At 42.7% G+C, this 21,677-nt stretch overlaps 2 protein-coding genes across 2 annotated transcripts in view; both read right to left on the bottom strand.

The window, feature by feature from the left end:
• Window positions 1-21,677, bottom strand: part of LOC116065136 (myosin light chain kinase, smooth muscle-like) — a 766,302-nt gene that overhangs the window by 21,260 nt on the left and 723,365 nt on the right. The gene's annotated exons all lie outside the window — the stretch shown is intronic.
• On the bottom strand, window positions 5,336-7,913 carry LOC116062308. The gene is made up of 4 exons (XM_031316970.1): window positions 7,222-7,913; window positions 6,029-6,359; window positions 5,717-5,892; window positions 5,336-5,591 (listed from the first exon to the last, which is right to left on the bottom strand). Exons 1-4 carry the CDS (start codon window positions 7,824-7,826, stop codon window positions 5,351-5,353), a joined length of 1,353 nt encoding a protein of 450 aa, XP_031172830.1. The 5' UTR covers window positions 7,827-7,913; the 3' UTR covers window positions 5,336-5,350.

The following is a 21,677-nucleotide window of genomic DNA, read 5'->3' as shown; positions in this document are numbered from 1 at the left end:
TTAGAGAAAAGAAAAGAAAAAGAAACCTCAAAAATTATACTTTAAGCTTGTTGTTGGTGAATAATTTGATGAAAGAGTTAAAGATGTCCTCTCATTTAAGGACTGGAGCCTGAGGCCTATTTCACAAAACCAAGATAAGGGATTAAGCCGGGATTTATCAGTTATCCTGGATGATTTAAGCCTTTACTCGGTTTCACGAAATCACCATGGAGATTTATTCTGTGCAGCTAGCCTGCTCCCGACCAGGCTAACAGCCAGGATTTATTTAATCCTGGAGCCTTTTCTGATCACCCAGCAGTGGTTTTACCCTATTATCCTATTGGATTAAAATACAACAGGTGCATATTGCTGTTCATTTAAGTACTGTTATTATTTAAAGTTGGGACCGTAATTTTTTTTAATAATTATTCATGTGGCAGTCATTGTTACTGTTATATTGCTGTATGAAGACTGCTGTTCATATTGTTGTTAGAAGATTATTAATATATTATGACAGTTGTTGAGATAATTAGAAAAGGCTGATACAATTTCAAATGTGTTTTAAATGAAATCTGTTACTAAGGGCAACACATACAATGCTGTACATTTCTATAGTTGACCAATGCACCTCGAATTATTTTAGTTGATTAATTTTTTTTAAATTCTTTAACAATAAAGGATCATGTTTGTTCCTCTTCCATGTGCATTGTATTTGGCATTCTTAGCACACAAATTGTGTTGTCCAGTAAACTGGGACTATAATTTGGGAGGATTGTACAATTTAAAGAACATATCCTAATTGTACAATCCTCCCAAATTATAGTCTTAGTTCACTGAACCAGTAACTATATAGTGATGTAGGCTACTGTACATTCATGTTACAACAGGGAGAGGACACCTCAATGGTTTTTGACCTTATGTTTGGCTGGGGGGGGAAATAACTGATGAATATACTCTGTTCTATTCATGTTTACAGTGTGCATGGAATTTATCACTTAATTATCTTTATAGTTTCTAGATTTGAGAGTGCAATTTCTTCAGTGTCTTTATTTTCTATGTCCACAAGGGAGCAAAGCATATAATATGTAGAGAAGGAAACTCGTCTTCTATAAAAAATAAAAAATAAAAAAACGCGAGAAAAAGCGTGGCAGATAATAGCGGACCGACTGAATGATAGTCTAAAAATATACATTTATGAACTACTGCTCTTAACTGAAACCATTCAATGAGTCACTGTCATTTGCAAAAACCAACAGTTGTACACTTTGCATTAAAAGTGAGCAGTGGAAGTTAATATGACAGGGAATTTATATTTTAGCCCATGAAAGAGAGGGAGGAACAGAGTGAAAGAGATATTTACGCATCATACGCTAGCGTTGTAGAAAATTGATCTTCATGGTGAATTTCCTGAGTAACATTATCTTCTGCTTACTTTTAAGGCAAAGAGTACAACTGTTAATTTGTGCAAATGATTAGTAGCCTAATCCTTGAATGGAATGATTATGGCGGTTTCAGTTCAGAGCAGTGGTCAGTTAATGTTTATGTTTAGGCTACTTACGCATTCAGTCGGTCCGTGATCGTCTGCTACGCTTTCTCTCACTGTTTCATTACAGCGGCCGTGTTTCTTTTCTTTTATACAAATAATGTTTTTCACGTCATCATACTTCCACAAGAAGCTGCTGCTCACTCTGTATAAAGTATGTACAATGCGTATTCTCCATTTTGGCATCAGTAAATCTGTGATCGACCTCGCGGTCTTTTGAGAAAAGCCGTGGACGCGCATCTATCAGAATTACTTCAGCCTGGCTCGACCTAGTCGCTCCTCCTCAGCCTGGCTTGGCCTTCGTGAAACGCACCAAGCCAGGATGCACAGATTAGACTAGGTCAAGCCTCGCTTTATCAGTTATCCTGGATTTATATATTCTGCTTTTGTGAAACAGGCCCCAGGACTCTTGTTGATTCTGTGAAATTTCAATCAGATATGACAATGTACACTGTAGTTACAGCCACTTTCTCGTTCATCGCTAAACACTCAAAATGGCCGCCATGCCCACACCTTTTGACGAAAAGTTTTTCTTTTAAGAACTTTTCATCTTTAAGGTGTTGAGATGGTACAGACCAAATTTGAAGTCCATCGGATGAAATTTCTAGGAGGAGTTATATATTAGTTTATATAGAGAAAGTATAGCACCTTGACTTTTAGGCTTACTTCCTGTTGCCACTAGAGGGCGCTATGACTTTAAGTAAATATCGGCCTTTATTTGTCCTCAGGGTTGGACTCTTATGAATCCTGAAAGGTTTCGAGCCAATTGGACAATGTACACTCAAGTTACACCCACTTCCTGTTTTGATGGCAAAACGCACAAAATGGCTGCCCCGCCACGGCCACGCCCTATGACGAAAACATTTTCTTTTAAAAACTTTTCATCTTTAAGGTGTTAAGATGGCACAGACAAAATTTGAAGTTGATCGGATGAAATCTCTAGGAGGAGTTCGTTAAAGTACGACACGTGGAAATGGCCAAAATCGCACTAATTTCGAACTTTCAATTCAAAATGGCGGACCTGTTGGGTTTAGCGTATGGCTACAATGACGTTTTCTGTGCGACTTGACATGATACATATGTGTACCAAGTTTCGTGAGTCTACGTTAAACGTACTGCAGGGGCTCAATTTTTTTAATATTGTAGGGGGCGCAAGCGAGCCATTTTTGCATGACTAATCCCGAAACCCTTAAAATACGTACATTTTCACCAGACTTGTTGCGACCGCCAAATTTGGTGAGTTTTTGAATATGGTAAGCCCCTCAAAAAGGCAATTCATTTGCCGGGAAAAAAATAATAATAATAATTCCTTCAGTTCCAATAGGGCCTTCGCCGCTGTCGGCGCTCGGGCCCTAATAATACATTTTATTTATATAGCGCTTTACATGGTACTCAAAGACACTTTACAGTAAAACCAGCACATATAGCACATTAAAAACAGATAAGCAATAAAACCAACACATAAAACAAGCATATTAAAAGCAATTAAAAACAATAAAACCAGTAACTATCAGGTGACAAATGTAAGACTATTGTATGTGGAAAGCTAATCTGAAAAGGTATGTTTTGATTAGTGTTTTGAATGTGTCCGGTCAGTACAGTCACGGATGTGTATGGGTAGAGAGTTCCAGAGGGAGGGGGTTGCAGGTGAAAGCTCTGTTCATGTGAAGTTATCATAGCCTGAGTTCAATTCTGTTTAGTTGAGCACTTTTTAATGGGCCAAGCACTTGTGTTGCATGTTTTGTAAATGGTTTCTTTCCTTGTTGGGTAAATAAAAGCCTCTGTATAAATCCACCTGTGACTGCTCATGCCTGCCAGCTCGGCCCCTCACACTGAGTATCATCAACCTGTGGACAAACTAAAGACATCTGAGGAGAAACTTGCATCTTCAAAATAGGTAAATTTCTCTCTACATAGTCATATTGGAATTTGATTTATTAAATGGCTTATTTTAACCAAGTCCATTTCCAGGTGCATATGAAATTAACAGCAAACCTAAACGTGAAAGTTTGACATACAGTATCTCACAAAAGTGAGTACACCCCTCACATTTTAGTAAATATTTCATTATATCTTTTAATGGGACAACACTGAAGAAATTACACTTTGCTACAATGTAAAGTATTAAGTGTACAGCTTGTATAACCGTGTAAATGTGCTGTCCCCTCAAAATAACTCAACACACAGCCATTAATGTCTAAACCGCTGGCAACAAAAGTGAGTACACCCCTATGTTAAATTCCCATAGAGGCAGGCAGATTTTTATTTTTAAAGGCCAGTTATTTCATGGATCCAGGATACTATGCATCCTGATAAAGTTCCCTTGGCCTTTGGAATTAAAATAGCCCCACATCATCACATGCCCTTCACCATACCTAGAGATTGGCAAATAAATAAATTCTGCCTGCCTCTATGGGAATTTAACATAGGGGTGTACTCACTTTTGTTGCCAGCTGTTAAGACATTAATGTCTGTGTGTTGAGTTATTTTGAGGGGACAGCACATTTACACTGTTATACAAGCTGTACACTTAATACTTTACATTGTAGCAAAGTGTACTTTCTTCAGTGTTGTCCCATTAAAAGATAAAACGACATATTTACTAAAATGTGATGGGTGCACTCACTTTTGTGAGATACTGTATGTGTAGTTTTGTTACTATAAAAGGTTAAAACATCCTTGTCCTCACTTACATATGTAATTCTGTATGTCTGATTGTTGCATCTCGGATATATATTTCTATTTATATTGAGATTCAGATTTTTTTCAGGTTTTATTGTCAATCAAGCATGTTAAAAACATGAAGGAACGAAATTTGTTACCCAGATTCAGCAACATACACAATACATAACAAATGTCATAGCTAGAATAAAATAATAAATATAATCTAAAACCTATAATACATAGAGCACAATTAAAAACCCAGCAGCAGTTAAATGAATAGTGAATCAGTGAAAGTGCAGAGGACAGATTTAAGTCTGTGAGTTCATAAGCCTCACAGCCTCTGGGAAGAAGCTGCACCTTAGCCTTGTTGTTCTGGCTATGAGGCTGTGCAGCATTCTGCCTGAGGGGTGGGGGGTGAACAGTTCATGTGCAGGATGGATGGTGTCCTTCATGATACCTGAAGCCCTGCTTCTGCAACTGCTCATGTAAATGTCCTCCAAGGAAGGGAGGTTGTTATTTTCCGAGCAGTTTTAACTACTCGTTGCAGCGCCTTCCTGTCAGCCTCAGAGCAGTTTCCATACCAGACAGGGATGGAGGTTGTCATGGTGCTATCCACCACACACTAGTAAAAGGAGGTCAGGAATGGAGGTCTGAGGCCACCTCCTCAAAAAGCACAGGCGTTGTTAGGCCTTCTTTATGATGCTGGCTGTGTTTGTTGCCCACGTGAGTTAAAAAGAACCCTTCCCAGCACCTGCAAGCATTGATTACGAAAAACAGCCCAAACTCAGTTGGAGCATGCAGAGTCTCCTCACATGACGTTGGGCTCAACGATTCAGGAAAAAATCTAATGGCGATGTTTCTGCCAGATATTGCAATTATGAGTCCATTTGTGATTGTTTTTCAGGTACATATTGCACCTTCTATGATCATGTTAAATAAAGTAAAAAAAGAAATAGGACATTTTACATATTTAACATTATTCCAGCATTTATCTTATGACAAAACAATAAATATAATAATGAAAAGAGGAATAAAAAATGTTGAATCAAAATGATTCACATTCGAGTAATCGCAGTCTTCACGATTAACTAATCTCATTCTTTCAAATCGTGATTTCGATTTGAAAACGATTAATCGTTGAGCACTACGTGACGTCCTCATACGTTACCTACCAACCTCCTGTTCCTGCCCCTGTGACCCCAGCAGCTCCGCCCCCCTCAGCACCGTGTTCACCCTGGGGAGCAGTTTGTCTGTAAAGTTCCACAGTCGGGTATCCCGGTAGAGCTGCTCCGGTGGCCGTGGCATACTTATTGGGGCATGAATGATCCGACAGACGTCTGGTGGGACCTTAAAATATTCTCCAAACTTCTTGAGCACTTCATGTACTGAGGTCTGCTGCACCATCCTGTGGCGTACATAAACATTAACACATGGTCAACCACACTTTAACTGAGAATGGCATGAATTCTGCTACTTATTATATTTAATACTTTTAAACAGGCTTCACTAATGGGAGAGACGTCAGCCTACCTTGGCTGAACTATCAGCTTGTGGGGGTGGTATATGTTTCTGTTGGGCTCCTCCCTGTAGATGTGCTCCAGAATATTAAAACCTGGCACTCCTTTCCATTGATGCAGGGGACCCGTTTCATTTCCCCCTAAGGGTTTCTTGGTATATATATGGTTCTCAATGAGAAAAACCCCCGTCTGCAGAATGTGATGTTCGATGGGTGCAGCATGGAAGTTGGAAAGACAGCAGAATATAAATTAATACTAAAATATGATACATACGTTTGAGTAAAATGTTATTTTATTCTTAAATGCACACCCAAAATACCCTTACATTTGGATGCTGCTGTTGGAGCATGCCCATCAGAGACATCAGGTTGTTGTGTTGGTATGGCATTATAATCTCATCGATGTCGTTCAACAGGACGTAGCGTGAGCGGTCCATGGATCTGTAAATGCACTCATTAAGCGTGGTCAGCTGGCCAAAGTAGTGCACGTCACCTCCGCTCTGTGAGAAGAGCCAGCCTCGAGATGGATTCAGATGGTGGTCGATGGGCCAAGGAACCATCTCCACGAAGCCCTCCTGGCTGTAGCTCTGCAGCAGGCGGTCGAGGTCTGGGCCGCAGCTGGTGTTATAGATCACCACTCTGTCCACACCCAGCAACCTGGAGCAAGGTGACGCAAAAGGTTAAAATACATTCATTTTGCAGAGGCTCCTGTCCAATGCCGCTTACAATAAGTGCATTTGGGAGTGTATCCCTTTCAAACAAATAACTAAAAGCATGTTCAGTGCCACAGTACAAGTTGTCTGAGTGCTTTTTTAGTTTAATGGAATGCTGTCGTCTTCCACAGATGTATGCTTTGTCAAGCCCGAGTTCAAGCACACATACAACAAAAAGCAAGTATTTGTTGACACTGCACACTCTACCACCCCTCTATACACAGAAGGACGTTTTATGTAATTTTTATACTTGATAAGTGAGATATAACATGCTAATTAGTGTGCTGTATAGGTGATTTTAGGCGGATGTTACACTTGGACAGAGCCAGACTAGCTGTTTTCCTTTAACTTATCTTGAGCCTGTGTCAAAGAGACATTGGTTCAGCTCTATGTCTATTTTTCAGGCTGGTTTTATTGTTGTTATTGTGTCCACCCCCTGTATACTACATTTGCCTTGTAAAGTGCTGACCTGTGCATATCCAGGGTCTACAGTATGTATGTAAACTACAGCACATGCTAGTCAAAAATATTTCCTCTTCCTTTCTGTTGGCCTTCTTCTACAACACATCTGTCTTTATAGTGCAAGCAGATAAAAAGCAAAGATTTACATGCACCATGGTGACAGTGCCTGCCCTAACTTCCCTACACACATATATACACTAATAGAAATGACGTAGTAACAGAGACCCATGTATCATGTGATGCAATCCAGAGGTGCTGCAATAAATAGCAGGTATACAGTGTAGAGAAAAGGTGATTGAGCTCATTTTGGACATTGTGGTTTGTGGTGTTGTTGCTGTGCTGACCTGTACATCTCCAGGGTCTGTGCAAACTGAAGCACATTGTTGTAGTCTCCAAACAGGTTGGAGATGCAGACAGTGAAGTTAAACTGCAACTTGTTCTCCTCCTTCTCATTGGTCTTCTGGTTTCTAATAGGAAGACAAGTCTGGTTGAATACCATCACACTGTCTGGCTGAGTCAGGAGACTGACATGTGTCGCGATGCAGTTTTGAGGAATCTGACACATGACATCTGTAGTGATGAAGGGAAAACCAAAGTTGTCTGAGTGCTGTAAAATTGTTGTTGGAGTTGTTTTCCTTGATAAGTGGCCTGCGCAGCAGAAAAGACAGTAAAGGGGTTGGATGGAATCTCTCTTAAATATGCCAATGATGCGTATATCCAAGCCTTTCTCTCTCTGGTCCATGTAGGCTGACACCAGTAAGTGCTTAGTATTGTTGAGGGGGGTGATGGTCCGCTCAGAGATCCACAAGGGGCAAGGTTTCGGAGGCCCATTTGGCTTCGGGATGGCCCTGTACGTCCTGGGTGTCCTCACAGTGATACACAGGGTGTAGATGAGGACAGCCATGAAGGGAAGGAAGAACTTCCATTTCAATTTTTTTGCCTTGTCCATCCGGATTCCCAACCTGAAGCAGAATAAGGAAGCACAGTATACACATTTGAGAAACAAAGCAAACACGCTCTATCATTACTGCAATGACACCTCATGTTATTAACTATCATTATGTGTTTGCTTTGCATGTGACCAAAGTTTTATTTCTTATTTTATTTTAATTCCTCTGTGAAAGAATACAAGAATTAACAAAAGCCTTGTCATGTGCAAAATAGTCTTTATTAACTGTCTATTTTTAACAGCATGTGTGTGCGTGGTGTTTCCCCCAACACCGTTTCAAAATAAGGAACTTCTTGATCTTCCCTTATTCAGTGACTTATTAGTTAATTTTACAGGTACACCTGTACAAGCTAATGCAATCCACTACAGCATGCCTTACATTGTATCCTCGCTTCTGTTGGATGTGAACCTAAATTTACATACACAAGAGGACAGAAAATAAGAAACACCTCTCAATATAATGCAGTGCAATAGAACTTATTACAGGGGTTGCATAGGTGAACCTAATAAAGTGTTGAAACAACATATAGGAGACTTAAACCTAAACCCCTGTTCTAACATTTGACTAACAATTAAAGCTTAGAGACTTAGGATAAATAAAAATCATTGTTAACTTGCAATAACTTTTTTTTGTTTATGTTGTAGAAGAGATAAACCGGTTAGGCTACGTTCTGCTCTCAAATTCACAACCCACACGCCACTGTAGGCCTGCATTCTTATATGGCAGAGTGACCATACTGTGTAATTAAAAATTATATTCACATTTCTACTAATTTCCACTGTATTACTAATAAATACTTTGATAATAGATAATTACAGAAATTACAATGTGCTCTTTCAAATTCAGTGTCACTTTTGAAGATGGAACATAGAAGGTTAACCCACAGCACCATCGTTGTCATGAAAAACAAACTAAAGCTGCAAGCAGCGATGGACGGGCCCTCGCGCCTCTGCGCGTGTCGGGGTTTCCGGCGGACTCCGCTGCTTGCAACCGTGCATTTGCGCGGCACTCAGACACCGTAAATCGTCACCAATGAAAAGGGAACTCCCTGCCGAGTTCAACAATACCTCACACAAGAATCTACGTCATACAGTTCATTAGCTGTGAAAAGGGGTGTGGCTAAATTATAGAGGGCGGGTCAAACCATCACCAATTAAAAAGGAACTCAGACCTGGACCCTTGTCAATCGTGAGAAATTTCGGGGAGATACGACAATGTACACTCAAGTTGCAACAATTTCTTTGTTCATCGCTAAACACTCAAAATGGCCGCCACGCCACGCCCACACCGTTTGATGAAAAGTTTTTCTTTTAATAACTTTTCATCTTTAAGGTGTTGAGATGGTACAGACCAAGTTTGAAGTCCATCGGATGAAATCTCTAGGAGGAGTTTGTTAAAGTATAGCACCTTGACTTTTAGGCCTACTTCCTGTTGCCACTAGGGGGTGCTATGACTTTAAGTAAATATCGTCCTTTATTTGTCCTCAGGGTGGGACTCTTATAAAGTTTTGTGCCAATTGGACAATGTACACTCGAGTTACACCCACTTCCTGTTTTGATGGCGAAACGCACAAAATGGCCGCCCCGCCACGGCCACGCCCTATGACGAAAAGTTTTTCTTTTAACTACTTTTTATCTTTAATGTGTTAAGATGGCACAGACCGAATTTGAAGTTGATCGGATGAAATCTCTAGGAGGAGTTAGTTAAAGTACGACATGTGGAAATGGCCAAAATCGCACTAATTTCGAACTTTGAAATCAAAATGGCGGACTTCCTGTTGGGTTTAGGGTATGGCTCCAATGACGTTATTTGTACATCTTAACATGTTACATATGTGTACAAAGTTTCGTGAGTCAACGAGTTAAGCCCCTCAAAAAGGCAATTCATTTGCCGGGAAAATAATTCCTTCAGTTTCAATAGGGCCTTCGCCGCTGTCGGCGCTCGGGCCCTAATAATAAATAAATCGATATTACATGACCGTTATCACTCCCCTCACCAATCTGTCAGAGTTGAGTTGGTCCACAAGTACGAGCTAATGTATCATTTTGGGGAGGGGGGGGGGGGGATTAACAATAATCAAAAGTGGCCAGTTTAAACCCCCAAAAATGTTATCATAATGATGAATGTAAAATATTAACTGTTATAAAAAATGATTAGTGGTTGGCTTTCTTGATTCAATGTAATTGGCAAGCAAATAAAAACATTTTTCAAACAAACCCCCCCACCTCTGGGTGAGACTTGGTTGCGTCCAACCCTTCTCCGTGTTTTTCAAGCACAGAGCATGGGCATGGCCGGTGCGCTTCGTGAGTTTACATTACATTACATGTCATTTAGCTGACGCTTTTATCCAAAGCGACTTACAATTAAGTGCTTTCAACTGTGAAGGTTCAAACTCCAGACCACAAGTAGTAAGTGCAAATACAGTAGCTTTAAATAGGCAAAGCTACAAAGAGACAAATGAAAGTGCAGGTTCGAAAGTGCAAGTTCAAGAGTTTTTTTTTTTTTTTTTAATCCGAGGTGTAGTCGGAAGAGATGCGTTTTTAGCCTTCGGCGGAAGATGTGTAGGCTTTCGGCCATCCTGATATCGATGGGGAGCTCGTTCCACCATTTAGGAGCCAGGACAGTGAACAGTCGGGATTTCGTTGAGTGATTAGTTCTCCCTCGCTGTGAGGGAGCAGCCAGCAGTTTGGCTGATGCAGAACGAAGTGGGCGGGTTGGGGTATATGGTTTGACCATGTTCTGGATGTAAGCGGGTGCTGATCCGTTCGTGGCCCTGTACGTAAGTACTAGTGTCTTGAAGCGGAGACTACTATAGAGTTGTCAATTGTTATAGTCAGGTCTTGGGTAGGAGAGCCCTTCCCTGGAAGGAAAAGGAGCTCAGTCTTGTCGAGGTTGAGTTTCAGATGGTGTGTGGACATCCAAGAAGAGAGGTCAGTCAGACAGGCCGAGATACGTGCTGCTACCTGAGTTTCAGACTCAGGAAAGGAGAGAATTAGTTGGGTGTCATCTGCGTAGCTGTGATAAGAAAAGCCGTGCGACTGAATGACAGACCCGAGAGAGTTGGTGTACAGAGAGAAGAGGAGGGGACCCAGGACTGATCCTTGAGGAACCCCAGTTTTAAGTGGGCAAGGTTCTGAGCTAGACCCTCTCCAGGTTACCCGGTAGGTTCGGTCTGCCAGTTAAGATGTGAGTAATGAGAGCGCAGAGCCTGCGACACCCAGATTTCGGAGTGTCGAAATGAGGATCTGGTGGTTCACTGTGTCAAAGGCAGCAGAAAGATCCAGCAGGATGATAATGGAAGAGAGAGAGGTTGTTCTAGCGATGTGAAGCTGCTCAGTGACAGCAAGGAGGGCAGTTTCTGTTGAGTGGCCAGCCTTGAAGCTAGACTGGTGGGGATCAGTATGCAGAGAAGTGTAAAAGTCCGGTCCACAGTCTGTGCTTCTTTTCCTAGAACTCGTATTTCTTTCAGAGGACTTTGTGCAATAAATCCATATTCTTAGATCTAATATTGATAGTCTTTTGTCTATATCTTATTCATCTTCGGTCCTTTTATTGTCGTTAGCTGTGATGCTAAAGCAGTTTTTGCTTTCCCATGATGCTTTTGAAAGTTTTTGACCAGAGGAGTTGCTTTCAGGGCCCGTGAAATAAAGTCGGAAAAATACATGTTTGACCGACCCACAATGCTGCAATATATAGTATTGATTTTGGCTTGTTGAATTGATAGACATTTTGAATTGAGACATTTGAATATAGTACTCACTGCTCATATGCCTACATGTGTAGTTGGATAAGTTAGTAAATTACATTTGAGAAATGCCCTTGATTATGTCTGATATTTTTGGGAGGGGGAAAGCAAGTGTTGGTTTCTCTTTGCATAATGAAAATGCTTTGTTTTTTGTTAGTTTTTTTTGGCTTTCTGCTGGGCTGATGTAGTGATGTGTATTGATTTTTACATTTTGAATTGAATGCTGTGCTTTTTGAATTGAGACATTTGAATATAGTGCTCACTGCTCATATGCCTACATGTATGTAGTTGGACAAGTTAGTAAATTACATTTGAGAAATCCCCTTGATTATGTCTGATATTTTTGCCAGGAGGACAGCACGGGTAAAGGGTGGACGGGGGGGCACTTTGAGGTATACTGCCCTACAAAGCAAAAAGGCAGTAACTGCATTTTTGGTCAAAAATGAGTTATTATCATTTTCATGACATTCAAGGCATCCTTTGTTATGTGACAAAACATCTTATCTCAAATGTGTGTCGTTTTGGAGAAAAATGGTAGTCGTTTGTACAGTAACTGTAAAAAGCCCTAGTGAAACAAAGCAAGAATACAGTAACATCCATTACTGTATTCTTGTTATGTTTTACCTAACAAAAAACAACTGTGTTGCTGCGCAGTGAAGTGAAACACACACGGCTGATTTCGCGGCATCCTCACGAGACGGTTTTAACATTTGCGATGTCACCCTTCTAACTTCACACAAATTTTGTTTGAGATGGCACAAAGCCGGGGGAAGAAGATGGTCGAACTGGCGTTGAAAAGAAAATACCCGGAGAATGGTAAGTAACAGTGACAGATTAAACATTTAGAGGCTAGGCTATTACAATATAAACACCTGTCAGCCGCCAGGGCGGGACTTCCTCTCAGATAGCATTATGCTAATTGACAGGCAATGTTTTAAATAGCTTTGCTTACCTGCCCCTGATCCTCCCTGCTCCTAGCTGTAACTTTATCCTCTGTAACTTCACATCATCGCCGATGCCATGTCATCATTTTGTTGTTCATGTCACAAAGTTATAATCCAACCAGCGGTGGAAAAATATTCAATAACTAGAAAAGCACTTGGAGAGCGCTAACCTCTGTCAAGGCAGCCTAATAGGTCACTGAGGCAATACAAATTCCAAATGTCCCGTGTTCCGGATCACCACCAAAATGTAGTCATCTGTTCCTTGTCCTAATACCCATGTTGTCCGAAAATGTCCTCCAAATCCGTACAGTACTTTTCGAGTTATCTTACTAACGAACAGACAGACAGAAACAGCACCAAAAGATAACCTTTGGGCAGAGGTAAAACTTCTAAAGGCATCAGGCTATCCCATAACATCCAAGCAGCCAGCGTGATCTTCGCTCTTATTAGCCTACATGAACAGCGTCTCCTTTTTTCATAGGCTAATCATTCACGGCGTTGTTGTCCAGCAGGAGAATAGAACTGTTCATAAACACAGCTATCGGTGTAACAGTTATTCTTTATGTGACAGGTGTCTGTTCAACTTAAAACACACTCTCTTCGTGGCCGCTGTTTGAAGACTATGTCCGCTGTGTAGAGAAGTTAGCGAGTTGTGAGCAAAACTGACATCTTCTCTTTACTGTAAGCATCCATGCTTTCAACAAAAACAAACTTCTGCAGAGCGAGCCGGCAGGTATTTACGCCCCCCTTAGCTCTCAGGCTCAAACAAATTGGTTCTTGTTCCTAAGCATTTATTTATTGCACGGTTTCTTCTTCTGAATATAAAATTATATATTTAATTTGGATTCCCCTTAATTATATTAACCTATGCAAATGGTGTCCCTCTGCATGACTGCAAGCTTCTATGTTTTATCCTATTATTGTAGGCCTAATGTAACTTATGAAGCCAGGCTGCGTTTTTGTGTGTTGGCTTTTCTTTCTTCATTTTCATTAAGGGTGCAAAATTATTAATTTATTGTGTTAGCCTAATTCATGCATTATTTTGTCATGGACCTAATTGAAGTTATTCCCTGTACAATGAAATAATATGATATACAGACATCAATATACATATATTGAGTGAAGATGTTGTCCTGTAGGTCCATATAATAATAATAATAATAATAATAATAATAATAATAATAATAATAATAATAATTTGTTGCAGTACACAGACAGACAGACAGACAGACAGATGTGGATTTACATTCATGCCACTAATTTTCTCTCTTTTTCATTTAAAATACACATGTAGGTATTCCATCAAAGAGGCAGCAAGTCCTGCACCCCGCTGAAGAAATGGAGTGGACCATCCTGGACACTTTACTGGATACCGCCAGCGTGGACAGCTTATACAATGACATTACAGACCTAGATTATGTCCCAACCCCTACGATGACACAGACTGAAGTGGAACTTGGAGACCCAGGGGAACAAGTTCAAGAGCCAGAGCCCCAGCCAGAGCCCCAGCCAGGGCCCCAGCCAGAGCCCCAGCCAGGGCCACAGCCTGAGCCCCAGCCAGAGCCCCAGCCAGGGCCCCAGCCAGAGCCCCAGCCAGGGCCACAGCCTGAGCCCCAGCCAGAGCCCCAGCCAGGGCCCCAGCCAGGGCCCCAGCCAGAGCCACAGCCTGAGCCCCAGCCAGGGCCACAGCCTGAGCCCCAGCCAGAGCCCCAGCCAGGGCCACAGCCTGAGCCCCAGCCAGAGCCCCAGCCTGAGCCCCAGCCAGGGCCACAGCCTGAGCCCCAGCCAGGGCCACAGCCTGATGTGGATTCACGTCGACCACCAATGAGAGAGCCATGTGGTGCCAAATGTCGAAGAAGGTGTACAGACCATATTTCAGAGGAAAGACGGAGGGAGATATGGAGTCAATACTGGGAGATGACCTACACAGAAAGACGATCATGGATGTTTTACTCAGTTACCTCAATGCCAACCAAAAGAACAACAACCAACCCAGAAAGTCGCCGTGGCCGCTCATTCATCTACCGGCTGCAAAACCAGAAAGGAGAGCCAAGACTGGTCTGCAAAATGTTTTTCCTGTCATCATTGGGCTACCACCCTAAAAATGACAGTCTAGTCATTTCCATGATGGGGAGGTCGAACACCAGGCCACTGGTTCCATCCAAGGACCAGAGAGGAAGGCAGGCTGCAGTCAACAAGATGGACATGAAGACCCTTGATGACCACATTGAGTCCTTCCATCCTTGTGTGAGCCATTACAGACGGGAACATGCCCCAAATCGACGGTACCTGCCAAGTGACATCACAATAAAGATGATGCATTCAGACTACCTGGATAAAGGAAATGCCTGCTCCTATGAAGCATACAGGAAGATTGTAAAAGACAAAAAAATCAGCTTTGCCAAACTTGGGGAGGAGCAATGTGAGGACTGTTTGGAACATGCTGAACATGCAAACTGCCACACGGGGGAGACTGAAAGCTCAAATTGCCCAGAGTGCCTAAGGTGGAACAAATATAAGCAGTCTGCCCTAGAGAGCCGCCAAAACTACCAGGCAGATGCAGAGAGGGTCTGGCCGGACATGACATCAGTTCGGAGCGTGGACCTCCAGAAGGTGATAATGCTGCCACGCATGCCAGGAGTCAAGTCAGCAGTATTTACTCGTCGCATCGTGGCATACCACGAAACATTTGCCTCAGTGGGGAAAAAAACAAACAAAAAAAACACCATCTCTGTATTGTGGCACGAGGGAATGGCTGGGCGAAGTGCAGCGGAAATTACATCAGCATACACAACTGCATTGGAGAAGGAGCGGGATGTACGCCACACCATATTCTGGGTGGACAACTGCAGTGCACAGAATAAGAACTGGTGCCTTCTATCCTCACTCGTAACTCTTGTGAACAGTGACACCATTTCACAGGAGGACATCACACTAAAGTTTTTTGAGAGGGGACACACGTTCATGAGCGCAGACAGCTTCCACCATGGTGTCGAGCAGCAAATGAGTGGTGTTGGTGGTGGTGTGGTCTACGACTTCGAGGACTTTGTGAGTGTTGTGGCAAGCTCCAACTCCAGGAAGGTGGATGTTGTCAAATTGGAGAATGCCAATGTGCTAGATTGGAGAGATGGCCACTCCACCATCAAGGTCAAGAAAGCGCAAGCACCAAAGCTTGGGGAGATGGCGGAGATACAGGTGCGGCGTGGCTCCAAGAGCCTCTTTTACAAACTATCCCATTCGGAGAATGAATTTATGGAATTGGACTTCCTCATGAATAAATTCTTGCTGAAGGTGCCCACTCTTTTGCGACCACAGAATAGAGGGGTTGAGGAGGTCAAGAAGAGAGACATCATCTGTAATCTTTGTCCTCTCATGCCACCAAACAGGAGGGTGTTCTGGTATTCCCTGCCTGTGAGCAATGTTGTGGAGGATGAGGAGTAATAACCATATGAAATGTGGTGTTCATCAACTAATCATCATCAATTAATTGTCCCGTTATTACACCAGTTCTCGTACATACAGAGCCCCCCTCCTCTGCTCTTACCGGAGTCCTCAGTCCTGTCCCAGCGTAGCAGAATGCGGCCTGCTAGCTGCATGCTAGTATCAGGTATCCCCAGGTGAAGCCAGGTTTCAGTGATAATCAAAACACAGCAGTCACGAACATAGCGATTTCCAGCGAGTTGTAATTCCAAGTCGTCCGTTTTATGCACCAGGGATGTGGCACTGGAGAGATACAGGCTCGGTAGAGATGGCTTGTGTGCTATGCTAGCCTTAGCATAACATCATCAATTATTTTTATTATTATTATTATTATTATTGTTATTATCATTATTTCATTTATATATATATATGTATATGTATATAATCTATAATCTATACGATCTATTATTAAATGTATGTTTACTAATTTGAAATATCTGTCCCATGTATTCATTTCATTCAGTACTTTGTGTATATAAACCTACTGAAACAGATACTGCACCATATAAAATCATCAACTTGTTTATCATCATAAGAGTTTGAAAAGCCTTAGAAACAAGGCAAAATGATTTTGTTTTGCTATTCAAAATAAATTGTCCCCATTTGGGCCTTGATACAGCTTAGCAATGTGAGACTTTAAGCAGCCGTTTCAGCACCAGAACAGCTTCCGGGTGGAAAATATTGACCTAAAATGGTCAAATTAGTGTTGGTTTTGGTATATCCATGTTCAGGAAAACAAATGGTTCCAATTATTTCAAATACAGTGTATCTAACACACCCAGAGCCCAAGTTGTGGCAAAATAGTTTTTGAAGAATCTGTAGTTACTGCCTTTTTCCTTGGTATGGTGCCACGTTTTTGGTAAGTAATACAAAGCAAGAATACAGTAACTGCAAAATAGGGGTAAAATATCAAATTAAATATGAGGATTGATATGTACAAAGAATAAGCTAATATTAAGTAACAAAAACAGCCACATGTCCAATAATCTACCTACAACTACTTAGCTGGATGACAGGATAACTTTAAAGTCATTTTTCTCAGTTTTGCACTCTGCGTAGTTACTGCCTTTTTGCTTTGTAGGGCAGTATAGTGCACCACATTGTCTTAATACGGGCCTGAGTGCAGGCATATCAGTGGCACCAGAATGAGGCACCGAAATCCGCGTTGCTATTCCTGCAGCAGCAGGATGTGTTACGAGGAAGTACGGCAAAATAGTAGCCTGTTAGGCACGACGCAAAGCCGAGTGAAGTGAAAATAAATTAATAAATGGCGGCATGTGATTAATACAATTAAAAAAAATTAACACTTTATGCTCGGCCCTTAATCACATCGCGATTAACGCGTTAATGCTGATAGCAATAATATATATATATATATATATATATATATATATATATACACACACTTTTTTTTTTTCTCTCTTCTTTTCCTTCTTCATGTTTGTCCAAAGTGTAGTCAGAAGAGATGTGTTTTTAGCCCATGGCGGAAAATGCGTAGGCTTTCGGCCATCCTGATGTCAATGAATGAAAAATTGAATTGTCAATGAAAAATTAATAACATTGAACTTTTTTCCCCAAATAATGTTGAACATCATCTCGGTATAGGCCTTTCTCTCTCTCTGCAGATTGTGGACTTTTAATAATGTGATTGTATGAACTTCAGAGTTGAGCTGAGTTAGAAATGTTACAGACGTGCTTTTCTCTTCTAGTAAGATTCCTACCATGACTTTCACTTCCTGGACAGAAACTAAGAACAACTTTGCCACAATATGTAAGGTGACAAAAATATCAATGTTGTCTTCTGCCCCTGAATGGTCAGACAAATAAATAAATGTAGGTTAACACCACTGCTCTGCAAAGAAACAGATCTAGTAAACATCCTATGAACCTGTTGGCATTACAGCTCTTATTATTGACCACATACTGTCTCCTCATCAGATACAGCAAGTAGAAACACTACACAGGTTATATTTCTTATAGGCTTCGCCCTCTAAGGGCTGTCGCTATTGGGTTAATCCCTTCGTGCATGCGCAGTCATGAAGATTTTCTTTCCAGCCCTTGCGCCCAGCACGAGCCTCAACTTCGTCCGCAGATACTGTATATTACAGGAGCGGACTCGTTGCTCTGCTCCCAGTTTGTCTTCAGCGTTAGCAAAATAAAGATTTCTACCTCCAGTGGTGTTCACCTCTGTACCAACTGCCGGACTGGCTATATCCTGCCGTCGGATCTCCACCCCAGCTGCAAGTCCTGCCTTGGTGACATTTACGCAGGGATGGCACTCACCCCTCAGGCCTCCTGCCCGTTCTGCGCCCGCCTTCCATCTAAAGAGCTAAAACGGCAGGCGGACACTTTTCTGGTGCTCCAGGTCCACGGTGAGGGAGATGGCAGCTGGGTGGACCGACAGGACCCCGGCGACACCCTGGATCCGCTGGGAGAAGACATCTTCGCCGGGCACGAGTCCGCTAACTCGATTCCCCCAGAAGACGGTTCTCTCTCTGGTTTTCCCTCCTCCCCTCTGAGAGGACTGGACCCCGAGGCGGGTGATGACGCCCTCCCTCTACGGCTCTCCCCATCTCCGGCACAGCCAGGGGCATCGCCTCGGCAGTCTTCCCCTCTGCCACAAGCAGCTCCACTCTCCACCAAGGCTATGACCGCCGTCCTCACCCTGACGATGGCGTCCACGGTGGCGTTGTCGAGGATAATGGCGTGGCAGACTTTGGCCCAGCGCAACATCTGGCTCCACATGTCACAGCTACCCGCAGAAGTCAGATGTGAGCTCCTGGACAGCCCCATAGCCCCCGGTGGGCTATTTGGGCCCCGCCTACAGACAGCCACGTTCCATATGCACCATGCTAAGAGGAGACGCCCCACAGCATCTGCTACGGTTGCATCTTCCCAGGCCTCAGCCCCGCCCCCCTCCCCCGCAGCAGCAGCCTGCTCCTCCTAGCCGGCAGGCTTCACGGGGCCGGAAGACCATGGGAGCAGCCCTCACCTGGTCCAACCCGCCCCCCGAGCCACCCCACAAGCAGTGGCGACAGTGGCAATGACGGGACACGTCTGTCTCACCCCGGTTGAGAGCTGGAAACACAACGGCAGTTTCCCCTCAACCAAGCATCTTTTGTTCCAATTGAACATTGCGGTGACTATAAGACAGTCGTTCCCCACACAATCACACACCGGCCCACCGCTGCACGTGGAGCTCCATCACTCTCACTATGTAATCAGCGGGAGCGAGCGGCCACTCAAAACAAGCGGTGCCGCGCAGACATCCTTCTCCCCCCAGCTGTTCCAGCGGGATGAGGAGGGCTCTGACCCAGTGGCCGCTCCCGCCTTACATGGCGGCTTCTGGCCACTGCCCTTTCAACGAGGTCCTACCTTGGGCTGTGCGATACGATCCCACGTCTTGTGCAGTGGCGGAATGGGCTCTGCGCTCCCTGCTGGCCATGTCAATAAGCAGCACACAGACATGCGCGCGCCCGATCTCAGAGCACAGCGCGGCATGGAATAGCTTGACACACATGGACTCATGGATGTCAAAGCTGATCACGAACGGCTCTATACATATACACAATACATTTTAAAATTCACATCAAACCTCAAACCAGAAAGTGGAGAGCTGACAGGAAGTAACATGGGGAGATTGGGCAGCATCCCATAATAAACACACAACTGTTTGGATCGTTTCCAGTTTCTAAACTGTGAGAATTTTTCTGCATTCAGTACTTCTACTACTTTGAAGCCTACATTTTCCAGTGCTGTAATAGTACTTTTACCTAATGAAAGGATCTGAATACTGCCATCACTGATTGTCATATTTTGGTTTCTACTTCAGCTTATCAGGGGAAATGCACAACATAGCCCCACCTTCTCTGGACAAAATGGAGACCACACACACATACACACACACACACACACACACACACACACACACACACACACACACACACACACACACACACACATACACACACCAGAAATGACGCCACAGCTAAAGTTACTAAACTATCAACATTTTTGATCTTTGCTAAATATTAGGAAACATTTCGATGTGACAGCAGCTGAGCAGCATGATTAAAATTCTGTTTCCAGACCTCTGCATGTTTACAGGTGCTTCAGACATTTAGATAAAATGAACAATTACATTTGCAAATACATAACTCAGTGTAATGATCAGTTTTCGGTATAAGTGCAGTTTAGAGTCCCAAATCCCCCATACGATCTCCTTAATTATGAACCTGATAAACCACCAGTGCTGTTTAACAGGTGGTTATAGTAGTTAATGTTTGCTACTCAAAAAGTCATTTTGTAGCAAATGTGCATTATTTACAAGAGGGCACTAATACACACAGTTCTTACAATTTACAGTGTAGCCTAAAGAAATCATGATAGACCTACTTACCTAACCCCCCCCCTCAAAACTCGTTTTATAAACGGCGCTTTTCCAGCCGCATCCTGACCCAGTCCCGAACGGTTCTGCTCACCCGGACCCGGTCGAGGGAGTTCAGTCATAATCCCGACGATGGTAGCTTTATGGTAACTTTATGGTAACTTTGGGACACTCAGTTTTTGGAAAATAATAAACCAACCTGTCTGAAATAAGACCCTCATCATTTGGGACACTCAGTTTTTGGAAAATAATTTGCCCAGTAAGCACACATACGTCGCCACGACGTATGCAAAAGATCGCTTCATCTGCAATTGATCGCGGGTCATTCTGAAGCGTCGTTTAATGAGCATCTCAAAATCCTTGAGAAGGTAGTCTCTAATCAATTGTGTGACTTTCTGCATAGAAATAGTCTATTTGAAGACTTTCAGTCAGGATTTAGAATGCATCATAGCACAGAGACGGCACTGGTGAAAATCACTAACGACCTTCTAACTGCTGCTGACAAAGGACTTGTCTCCGTACTTGTCTTATTAGATCTTAGTGCTGCATTCGACACTATTGACCATACCATCCTCTTACAGAGACTGGAACATTTAGTTGGCATTAAAGGAATCGCACTAAGCTGGTTTAAGTCCTATTTTTCTGAGCGATCCCAAATTGTTAATATTAACGATAAACCATCCAAATACGCTAAAGTTAGCCATGGCGTTCCTCAAGGCTCAGTGCTTGGACCAATTCTATTCTCTTTATATATGCTTCCTCTAGGCAATATTATTAGGAAACACTCAATTAACTTCCACTGTTACGCAGACGACACCCAATTATATCTGTCAATCAAGCCAGACGAAAGCGGTCAGTTAGCTAAACTTCAAGCGTGCATTAAAGATATAAAATCCTGGATGACCCACAATTTTCTGATGTTGAACTCAAACAAAACGGAAGTTATTGTGCTGGGACCCAAGCACCACCGAACTTCATTATCTAAATATATAGCTACCCTAGATGGTATTGCCCTGGCCTCCAGCACTACTGTCAGAAATCTAGGAGTCATTTTTGACCAGGATCTATCCTTTAACGCCCACTTAAAACAAACCTCAAGAACAGCCTTTTTCCATCTTCGTAACATTGCCAAAATCAGGAACATCCTGTCTCAAAACGATGCTGAAAAACTAGTCCATGCATTCGTAACTTCCCGGCTGGACTACTGTAATTCTTTACTATCAGGCTGCTCAAATAAGTCCCTCAAGACCCTCCAGCTGATCCAGAATGCTGCAGCACGTGTTCTGACAAGAAC

The sequence above is a fragment of the Sander lucioperca genome, chromosome 6 (assembly GCF_008315115.2).
Source record: "Sander lucioperca isolate FBNREF2018 chromosome 6, SLUC_FBN_1.2, whole genome shotgun sequence".
In the NCBI taxonomy this organism is placed as follows: Eukaryota; Metazoa; Chordata; class Actinopteri; order Perciformes; family Percidae; genus Sander; species Sander lucioperca.
This window is presented reverse-complemented; position numbering and strand designations above follow the sequence as displayed.

Excerpts from the sequence above, each read along its gene's own strand:
- LOC116062308 (XM_031316970.1), bottom strand. The coding sequence starts at position 7,826 with ATGGACAAGGCAAAAAAATTGAAATGGAAGTTCTTCCTTCCCTTCATG. Across the intron at positions 6,360-7,221 it reads CAGACCCTGGAGATGTACAG|GTTGCTGGGTGTGGACAGAG; the intron begins GTCAGCACAGCA and ends ACCTTGCTCCAG. Across the intron at positions 5,893-6,028 it reads TCCAACAGCAGCATCCAAAT|ACGGGGGTTTTTCTCATTGA; the intron begins GTAAGGGTATTT and ends CACATTCTGCAG.